Here is an 11,330-nt window from a genome sequence, read left to right on the forward strand (position 1 = left end):
ATTATATTTGATTAGTGTCAAGCTTTATAATACCTAAATCACAAATCTTCGTGTTAGTTCCCAAAATGTCCAGCTATATAGATCTCTCCAATTCAATTCCCCGGATACATATATATATATATATATACACACATACACATATACATATATATTCATATTCATTCTTTAAACTCAATATGACCTCATAGACCTCATTTTCATAATTTAAAAATTATAATCGTATAATGTTTCCCACTTCTGATGCCTTACTATACCTGGCAAGATGGTTCTGTACATAAACGCAAAGTGTCGTTTAAGCCAAGGATGGCCGAAGTGGTTGATGCCGAAGTGCCTCTGCACAAGGAACACATACTGGAACAGAGATCTGGTGGTGTAGCTGCCATACGCCACCCCTTCATAGAGGGAGCCGTCGGTCACCTCTCGGAGCAACACCAGGGATTTCTCCATGATGGTCAGGACTTGTTTGGTCCATAAGTACGCTTCCTGCAGATATCCTGGGGGTGAAACACACGCAAACAGGAGACAAAGCCATCAACAACAGGGCCAAATGGAGCCCTCGACATCACCTCATTAGTTTATATTATTACAAATTGCATTTTGTAAACTCTCACTTGTTAACATTATAAATAATATCTTGTTAACAGTGGTTAGTAGTCAAGTCCTTGATATAAGTTAGGAAGCTCCTGCATATAGGTTTCTTATTAATTAAATAATAATAAACCCATAAGTGATAACAGGTCATTCACAATATTTGAAACTCACAATGTTTAAAAATATTATCACCTATAAGATCACAAATCAAAGGTAGGTAAGACAAGATTTATACCTTAAGACTGCTATTTATTTTTCCTCAAACTTTCTTGAAAATTCCTTTGAAGTTTATCTCTTTTAAAACTGCTGCCGATATTTTACAAGATTTGCAATAATCTATGAAATACCCTTAAGTGCTACGCAGAAGAGTCTTCAACGTGCACTGTCACTGCACCTTTCATGCTTTCTGGGCTTTCAGATTCTACGGGATCTGGAAAGGCAGCTCAGTGGGGTGAGAATCCACGGAAATGCAATGGTGAACACAAGCAGCCAGGAGTGCAGAGCCTGCCACAAATGAGCCATGTGGCTGCCTTCACACGCTTCTCCAACTGGTCACACTTTCCAATTTCCCTGCAGAAACTTCAAAGTCTAAAACACTTGATAAAATCTTTTCGACTCAGAAATTTAGGCACATAGGCAAGAATAACAACTCACATTTCTATAACATTTATAATTCACACAGCACTGAACAGAATCTTAATCTTTAAACAACCTGGTTATGCTTTGTTACCCTCCCCCACAAATTACAGAAAGGTTGATTTGTTCCAGATCTCAGGCATTTTACCCGAAAGGAACAGAACTTTGATTTAAACCTGAGATTTTAGATTTAAGGTTTGGCTGCTTCTCTTTGCTTGTTTTTAAAACACACAATGCCTGGGGATAAAGTGAAGCTCACTGCCTCGCAGTCTGGGGAAAGCCTTATTGCTTTCCTCCCACAAATGTGTGTCAGTCACCTTCAGTGCTGACCCCTGCCAGAGCCTACGTGTGGGAGGAGGTGCCAGGAGCCTACAGGCCCAGGTACCGCCAGCTCTGGACCTGCAACCAGATCTCTGCTTGAGACTTGGCCCTGGCTCATGGGGACAGCTGTGTCCTCGGGTATGGCTGTACAGAAGTGACCACTGATTGCACTTGGGCTCCTTCTGCCACCCAGCTCTACACTGGACATGGTCAGTCTTGCTCATGGTTTCTCATTTCTATTTTCTGTCATTCGGCTTAAAATTTTTGTCATCTCAATTTCTCTCTGTCTCTGTCCCCCATCTCCAACAATATCCCAGTGTCACCGAGGCTGCTGTTCCCTGTATGTCACATTACTTGAGTTTCCTTCTTTCTTCTTTTCAATTCCCTCTTCAGGTACTATCTACTGGAAATACTGTGTACGCTGCAAACTCCTGTCAGCACATGGCTGAAGATTTTGTTAAGAATAGCGGCTGATATGACAAAAGACAAAGTTAGGTCTGAGTAACATCTGTTGTTGAATAGTCTATAAAATGCTAATTTTATGGGGATATAAACAAGAGTTAAATGTCTTTAGATTTTCAAACTCCAATTACATACTTAAATTCTAATAATTCACTCTGATCTTAGAGCTGCTTCTCTTAAATACCTAGTCATTTATAGATTTCCATAGGAGTTGCAATTAAGTTAGAATTACAAGAAAAAAAAAGAGCAACACTGACAATTACATAATATGTTAATGCAAAGTAGCCATACAATCCACGAATGCTGCTTCTAATTGTGATTTAAATGATCAAGACTGGTTGTTTTAAGTCTTTAAAGAAAAAAAAAAGAATAGTGGTGTGATAATTTCTATTTGTATGCTAAGAACATCTGAAATAACAAACTACTTGTGTAGATTTTTTTCCACTTTTATACAGTCCAGGTTTGCAGTACATTATGACACATCCTCTTGGAGAGTTGGTGCATGCATAGAGCACATCTTAATTCTTTTCTTCCCCTTTCTTCTCCCTCCTTTCATCTCTTGGTCCCCTTCTCTTTTGTAAAAGATCTATTTTCCTACTTCCTAGTGTCTATCTTTTATTTTGCTCTTCATTTATATTTTGGGTTTCTCATATGCCAGGCTGGTAGTTTTCACAGCCAAAATTCCCTAGAAAAATATTCATTACTGACTTTGTGCTGTAAGGATATGGCCTGAACCATCTAGGCCATAATTAAGTAACCTTCAGGCTAATGGAAGAAAATAAGAAAGCAATATCCCTTAATCAGCTAAGAACAGTAATGAAAGCCACTACAACTGATGTCAGCTCGGCTGTTGCCCTGGCCACAACGTGATCACACGCACCTTGATTCATCAGAATGAGACTTCCTGTGAGCAGAGCCATGCAGTTGGTGGGCTGATGATTGTGCAGGTATTGAAAGCCCCATCCTCTCCTGTATGATGTTTCATACATATATCCTGAGGCATTGGCAATCACTTCAAGAAACCTTTCCTGCTGCATCTTGCTCAGGTAGTTGTACAAGAAGTCATAAGCAGTGGCAAAACCCACCAGGGAGTGAGCGAGTGGGACTTCATCCCAAGGAGCGTCTTTCACCAACCTGTAGAGATAAATAAGCCACGTCAGCAATTGCACCAGGGCTCGCAGCTTTAGTCAGCCTTCTGATTCATCCATTTCTTAGAACTCCAGGGCACAAATGAAGACACCATCCAACAGACTACAGGACACCAAACTGACTTTCTTCTCATTAGACCCAAACAAAAGCTGAGCTCATGTGAAAATTACAGTAAGCACTGTTCTCGTTTAGGCTTTGGGCAACAGTAAGATTTTAAGAATTTTTACTTTTGATTATTGTATTCTTGATACAAGTTAGTAGAAAATTTTCAGAGATCTAAAGCACAGGGCACATAATGGCAAAATTCCCTGGAGTCCTCACCATCCAGTGCCCAACCCTCCTTTTGCATGTCAGTCTCCTCTCCTATCGCCAGTCAGTGGGATGTCTCAGTCCAAGCTGTCCAGGTCTGGACAGAGCTACCGGTCAGCATCAGGCAGGGAAGAGGGACAAAAAGGCTGACGTAAGTGAGCAGAATTTGATTTTACTTCAGAATTCCTCTATCTCACTCTTTACCATACAATGTGCACACTCTTTAAGGTTCTTCAAACACCTTCCAGAGATTCCTGAAAGCTGATCCTCTGTGAAGTATTATATCATCATTTTCTAGAAAGCCAAATGTGTTTGACTACCTACACCATTCCGCAAATATTTTAATGGTGTGTGGCCTGCACTAAACAGGAAGCAAAAAAAGATCTTGCACATTCAAGTCTGTAAAGAGTGATCTGGAAACCCCTGTTCATCTGTTCAGGATGTTTCTGAGTGATCTCTAAGACAAGGAAACAAATGAGAGTGCATTGTGCCTGGGGAGGTGGAAGAGAGTCCTCAGCTAGGGATTAAGCTCCACATCCTGTGTTTTGGCAATTGAGTGAAGCCTTACCCTCTTTCTCTGAATGTTTTAAAATTCCTAAGGCAGAAAACATAGGCATACAAAGAAATCTCAAATTTTGAAATATAATTATCAACACATATTTTAAAAATATTAACATAGGTGCTTTATTTAATAGTGATACTACTATAATTTATAATGGTGATTAGCATAAATTTTGAGATGTTTGTAACAACTGTGATGCATAAATATCTGTGGTATCACCGAGCTGTAACAAAGTTACAGGTTTTCCCAATATCACTGTTGATTATTTCTATTCCTGATTGGAAGGCATGTTAAATATCAGTTGAAATTAGTGAACATTAAAATGCAGTATTTCGCCCCAAATGAACCCCATAGGCCCTAGGTGCAAAATAGTTTTAAAATATTCTGAGCACCTCTTCCAGACCACATTCTTCCTTTAGACGTTTATACTACTTATACCACCTTGGTGGGACCTTCCCTAGATACCTTGTGAGAACTTCAACAAATCCTCTGACAATATTTCACCCTCTTCATTGCTTTTCTGTTCCCTTAGTAAGTACATGTGTGTGTATGTATTGATGTATATATATGTGGACTTGTATATGTATCCCTTACTAGAATTTGTTTTACTAGAACACCAAGGCAAGTCTGTAATAGGGCCTGTGCTTTAGTATGGGTGTGTGTGTGGCGGGGGTCAGAATACAGGAGAGAGTCCTCCTAGACTAAAACCTGAGAAGTGGTAGAGGACTGCTGCCTCTTTAGAATTTAAATCTTACAGGGACAGGATGTGTTTTTCTGATGTTGCATATAAAACTAGATTCCCCACTAAGAATACTGGGGGATGCATAAAAGAGTTTCTATAAATATTTTTGGAAAGAAAGAACAGATGAAGGGACAAACCTATAAAGCCAGGCAATACAACTGACAATGATTATGTGATCATTATGGAATCAGGACTGTGGAGGGATTCCTTTGCAGTTAAAAATGATTACAGTGTTCAGTTAGCTGCCCTGGTGATACAGCCTGTATTAAAAAGATGAAGATTGATGGTTTCTAAACTATTTCCAGAACAAGCAAGTCACCTTGCTGGTGTTTATACTCCTTGTAAGCTGACAGTGAGAATGTGAATTAATTCCCTACTTTTGAAGAAGCAAACAACGCAAACTGCATGCTCTGGGCCAGGGAACTGGGAATGTGTTTTTCACAGGCTCATAGTAAGTGGTGAGATAGACAGATGCAAAGTGATTTGTGCCCATTACTGTGTCACTATACTATATCATGGTTATCTATAGATGACAATCTATATACCTGGCCATAGATGCAATCAATGAACTTTTTCCACTTATTAAACCAACACACATCTGAATAAGCACTGAGTTTACCTTTATAGAGAATACAACATTTGATATAATTCTGTCTTCATGAAATACTATGCAAAGTTTGAAAACTTCTATGCTCCAACATATGATTTCCAATTCACTCAAACACTAACATACCAGAAAAAAATATTTCTGGTACCTTCAGGTTCATCCCAATAGTATAAAAGCCGATCTAGAATAGCTACAGTTTTGAAAGGTTTTCTAAATCCTTACAGATACAGTCTTACCCTGTGTTATGGTTTGTGTCAGGGTGTACCCCCAAAGCCTCATGAGGCCATGGGGCAGGCTTTTAGAGTTTGATTGATTTTGGGTGTGAGAGCTACACCCACCCTGGGGTGGATAGTTTGCATATGTAAGGGAGAGGAAGAGGCTGCTTGCCACCATTCCTCCCTTTTAGTGCTTGTTGCTTTTGCTGTGTTCTGCTGCCATGAGCTATAGCCCTCTGCCATGTGCCACTCTGCTTTGTAACCTTCCAAGTATGGGCTGAAACCTCCACAAAGTGTAAGCGAAATAAAGCTTTCCTTCCTTAATTTTGTTTTTTTTTTTGGTTTTTCTCCGGTACCGGGAACCGAACTCACGACCTTGCCAGACAGGCGCTGCTGAGCTAAATCCCCAGCCCCCTTCCTTAATTTTGGGCATCAGGTATTTTGTCCCAGCAATGAGAGGAAAGTCACCAAGACACCCTGCTTCAGAAACAATGTGCAATGGTGGAAGAGACCACATTTTAAAGTCATGAGAACCAAAGAAATCTGCTCCTGGTTCACAGGTAGGAGCATAAAAACTATCTTATTCAATGTAATATGAATCAGAAGTTGATCAGTTTACTGAAAGTGAAGCATGAAATCATTTTTAAACCCGACATTAATTTATAAATTTTGCTTTAATTTAAAGTACATTTATATGTCAACACATTCATCAATCTCTTGAAGGACAGTCAAAGCCTGCTCTTTGAATATGGATCTGCAGATGGAGTTTTATTGTACTTCCTCCAAAGAATATACACAATGCATCCTCACAATTTCCAGCTTTGCTTTCTTCATAATATAGAAAAAACTAAAGACACTTGTGAAGAAATGCAGACTTTTTAGAGTTTTCCCTTTATCTTTTATAAGTCTCATTTACACTAAATCTTGATAGCAATTTTTACAGTAGGTTGTTCCAAAGCATTTAAGTTGGCCTTAAAAAACATTAATTCTTTTTCTTTTTGAACACACTGCTCATCTATTTACATAGAGTATTATAATTGCATAATTACAGCTATCAGTGAAATGGGCATTAGTGAGTTACAAAAGAACAGCTAGCCCAGCTCTCAATTCAGTGCACCCAAACACTTCCTGATTAAATCAGTGAGAACATCAACAAAGGAGCTTTTTACACTGTACAGCTAGATGTGTAAACATTTGGAAGACTTTAATAACACATCAACAAATATTCAAAATCACAAAGGCAAGATGCTACATGATCATTTGTGGGTAAGTCATTCTGAGTGCAAAATATACCAATGGATTTTCTCCACTTTTATTATTAGCACATGTGTGCAGTGTGTGATGGGTACACTCCCTGAGTGGATTCGGCACATGCACACAACACATCTCAGTTCTTTTTTCAGCCCCTTCTCCTTCCCTCCCTCCGCCAAGCCTCCATCTCTTGATTCCCTTCCCATGTGAGAAAGATCTACCTCTCTAATTGCTATCATCTATCTTTTATTTTGCTCTTTACTTGGGTTTCCCATACAAGAAAGAGATGAGATACTTAAGCTTGTGGGTCTGATTTATTGCTTTTCACATTAGTCTCCAGGTGTATCCATTTTCTTACAGTGGACTTTGATGTAAAAAAATATAGAGAGTTCATTAACACATTTGAGATTCCCTACTGCAACTAATTTTTATGGTATCACCATTGGTCTAGCCTTAGTATACAATCAGAAATACCTGCAATTATCTAAAAATATTATTAAAATACTCCTTTTTCAGTCTGATAATATGTGAAGTTGTGATTTTCTTCATGTGCTGTAGCCAAAACAAATTACAATACTGTGAATGCAGAAGTAGACATGCAAGTTTCGCAAAAATGTAAAACACCTTTCTCCTCATTAAGTACTTTTGTTTTCAAAATATTTTTTCCTAAAAATGTTATTCAGGATGCTTTTACTCTTTTCATAACATAGGATGCTCTTACTACTTTAATAGCATAAGTATGAATCAATAAATATTTTTGGTTTCACATTTAATATGGTAAATTTCACAAGATACAACTCAAATAAAACTTTTTTGTACTGCTTAATTTTTGTACTGCTTAATTCTTAAACATACAAAAGTTTGAAAATTGAGTTCAACGTTTGAAAACTTGCTTAAAATATTTTCAAAGGTGAATTTATGTGAGATACACTGATCTGAATATAGAAAGTGACTATTAATTTCTTGGCTTAGAGGGTAGGGTGTTGGTAGGGAAAGACATAAAAAAAAGTGCAATTTCCATGAACTAAACAGTAACCATAAAAGGAAGAGGCATAAATATCTTTCCCAAAATTAGCAGCCTTATTAACCCAAAGTCTTATTATAACAATATTATATTGGTCAACTTCTGCATGTGCAGAATAAAAGAATAGGCAACCCAAGAAATATATATTTCTTAAAACTTTACAGCTTATTTGACTAAATAGCCAATAAAATGATGAAGTCTAATAACAATGTATCTACTTTTATGTAGACCTGAATTAAAAATGTTCAAATGACTCCATTTAAAAACTTTTAAGTAGTTTTGATAAGACTATCTATAAATTATCTATCAAAAATTATCTATAAATTAATATTTAGTGTTACAAGAACATTATTGTTATAATGGTGTAGTGCTGTCTTAGCCTGGGCTTCAATAACAGAACACCACAGACTAGGTGGCTTACACAACAGAAACATATTCTGTCACAGTTCTGCCAGGTGGAAGTCGGAGATCAGAGTGACAGCACACTCAGGCCGGGTGAGAGCACTTTCCTGGCTTGTAGGCAGCTGGCCTCCATCTCAGTGTGTGCTCACCCAGCCTTTCCCACTGTGTGGTTTCTCTTCTCACAAGGACATGAATCCCAGCCTGAGGAGCCCACTCTTACGAGCTCATCTAACCTAATTCCTAAAGACTCCATCTTCAACTGTGTCCTCAACAGGGGTGAGGTCATCTTTCTAACAAAGCAGCAAAAGTAAACTAAAAACTGTTGTTTTTCTCACTTCAGAATAACATGAAGTATAGTTCATACATTATAAAACATTTGCTTAGTATAACATAAAATAGAAAATTTTTGTATAATAATCTGACATTAGACTAAGTAATCATTGAACTATACATTTTAAAGAAAATGAAATAAGCTTAGAAAGGATTATAACTTTAAATTCAGGACACAATAGTGAACTCTTTAGAAATGCCTGTGTGTGAACTGGAGAGGGCACGCAGACCACTCTGCACCTGCCCGTCCCACCACAGCTGCAACTGTGGGGCAGCACTGCGCCTCCCCCTGTCCTTTGCTTGGTCACACCATCAGGTGCTGCCAAAATAAGGTATGCTCTGTTTGTAAACCTCAATTCATCTCCTCACTCCAAAGGTCTCCTTCCTGAGACAGCAGCTTGAGAGAAAGTCACTCAATTTTCACACAAGTGCCTCCATGCAATTGGAAAAACCTCTAACACATTACGAGTCGTGTATTACCCCTCTTTTTAAAAACACAGCTAGTATAGTAGTGATTCATCTTTTCCCCCTCATTTTAAATGTGAATCATAACCATGAATGTTAACCATCAGGAATATGTTAAATTTTGTAAGCAACTGCTATAAAATTTAGCCAAGTCAGGAAGTGGATCTCTGATCTGTATGGTGTTGCCAAGCCTTGGGGCCTTGGTAATGCTTTGCCAAGAGGAGAAGGTAAGCCTGCAATATAGAGACACTTGGGCCAAAGGGCTTGGGATGGGAAGCCCGCAAACAGCTTCTTCAGCTGAGCTATGGCCTTGCTTCTTGTCCACATTTAAACCGTTTGATCAGGTGGCTAAGGCTGGCATCAGCATTGTCAAGCAAAATATAATATTTACAGTTGAGAGGAAAGACAGAGGTTGCAGTTCATTGTTAATTAAGCACATAGCATGTACCAACCCCTTTTAGAAACTTTTTTATCTTCCCAACTCAATTACATATTACATCCCCATTTTACAGATTTGAAGAAAAGAATTTGGATAGGAAAGTAATGTGTTCAAGAGCACAAGATTACATTAAATGGCGAGGCCAAGAATGGAATCCAGAACAATCTTCATTTAGAATTGTTTTTACTTCTTACTGGTAAGAAGTACTGTCATTCAAAGAAGGTCATCAAGTTTGTTAATAAGAACCTAGGAGAAGAAAGTGCCAGAACCAGTGGACCTCCTAAGAGCTGGACAGAAGAGCATTCTTGGTGCAACACAAAAGGGTTCTAAGCCCCACCATTGCCTTGACATCAAGACCTGAGATCTGCAAATATTACAGAGGATTATACACCTGAATCTGCAGGTATTACAGAGACACTAGGACTCTGTAATCACATCGCTCCTTAAGGTCAAGAACCATGAGACACTAATCACACCAAATTCCTAAGCAAGTCTTCCCCTCCCCACAGCCCACCCATGAGCTCAGGCCTCCAGCGTACTACTTTAGAGGGTTGTGTGGGTCTGATCTGCATGCTCACAACCTTCTGCCCCTTAACCTGTTAAGAGACTGTCTCCTTAACTAGACTGTAGCCAGGCTCCTCTGAGCCTTCTTCTCCACCAGGCCTCGGTTTTGTCTAAAGACTTGAACAAACACAGTAATACAGAGTTTTGAAGAGCTCAAGGTCACATCCCTAAAATGGTCCTACCATTCCTCAAAGCACCTGCCAGAGAAAGTCAAGTTTGCAACACACTGTATAGTTTTTTCAGCCAATATTTGAGGATAGGGTCTCTGTCTTGCAGTCTCTGTGGGAGGACAGAATCCTACTTTTAGTCATTTGGTAGCAGATACGGCGAAAGTTCACTTCAGTTCACACTGGACTCCCTTCCTCACTAAAGTGTCCTTCCCACTTATCTAGTGTCTGGTTTTACTTGGAGAGCACAGACATGGGTAATGAGCTATCCTTTTTCAGGATTTACTTTGGGAACAAAACTACTTTTTGTATATTGCAAGAGCAGATAGATAACAAGATGACAAATGGAAGCTGATGATATATTAGAACATCTTAAGGGAAAGTAACATCAGTTCTGAAATGTAAAAGATCACAATTTATATTTCTATATTCATTAAGTGACTAGATTTAATATAACAGAACATTACCACTTAATTTAATATCCCAATTATTACATTTTAAAATATAGAAACTAAAAGCAATATTTTTTATTTAAATGAAAAGTATTCTAGATGATTTGTAGGTAATAATGAGTTAATCTCAGGGTCAAAATATACCAAGTTAATGAGAATAAAATGTGGAGAAGAGCTATTAAATGGGAAAGGCATTGCTATGCCATTATTCCAATGTTTAATCCTCTGCGATGAAGTCTTGTTTTCCAAATATTTAAGAATGCTACCCAAGCATAATCTATCTAAATGGCACCAAAAAGCATTCATACTTATAATCCCTTTTAACTGACCAAATGTGTCATGGGCTGGCATTCACCTTGAGGTTTCAGCATACAGGAAAAACATGATAAAATTATTTAAATTTGGCAATAAGCTGGGATCCAGCTAAACTGGATAGGGTCTCTGTCTTGCAGTCTCTGTGGGTGGACAGAATCCTACTTTTAGTCATTTGGTAGCAGATACAACCAAAATTCAGTTCAGTTCACACTGGACTTAAAGACAGGTGGTCTTAAAGACAGGTGTCAGATACAAAGGATTCCATATACTATTCTTTTCAACTTAGTATGTGTGTGAAGGTTTTCACAGTAAATTTCAAAATAAAAA

General features: G+C 38.3%; 1 protein-coding gene across 2 annotated transcripts in view; it reads right to left on the reverse strand.

Moving 5' to 3' along the window:
* Dse (dermatan sulfate epimerase) overlaps positions 1-11,330 on the reverse strand; it is a 44,656-nt gene that overhangs the window by 15,569 nt on the left and 17,757 nt on the right. For both annotated transcript variants that reach the window (XM_005409751.2, XM_005409752.2), the window contains 2 exons: positions 2,891-3,144; positions 255-494 (listed from right to left, as the gene is read on the reverse strand). In XM_005409751.2, the coding sequence (XP_005409808.1) occupies positions 255-494; positions 2,891-3,144 (494 nt within the window). The remainder of the gene's footprint in view (positions 1-254; positions 495-2,890; positions 3,145-11,330) is intronic.

This window comes from Chinchilla lanigera, unplaced genomic scaffold, assembly GCF_000276665.1.
Source record: "Chinchilla lanigera isolate Chin_1 unplaced genomic scaffold, ChiLan1.0 scaffold00125, whole genome shotgun sequence".
Lineage (NCBI taxonomy): Eukaryota > Metazoa > Chordata > Mammalia > Rodentia > Chinchillidae > Chinchilla > Chinchilla lanigera.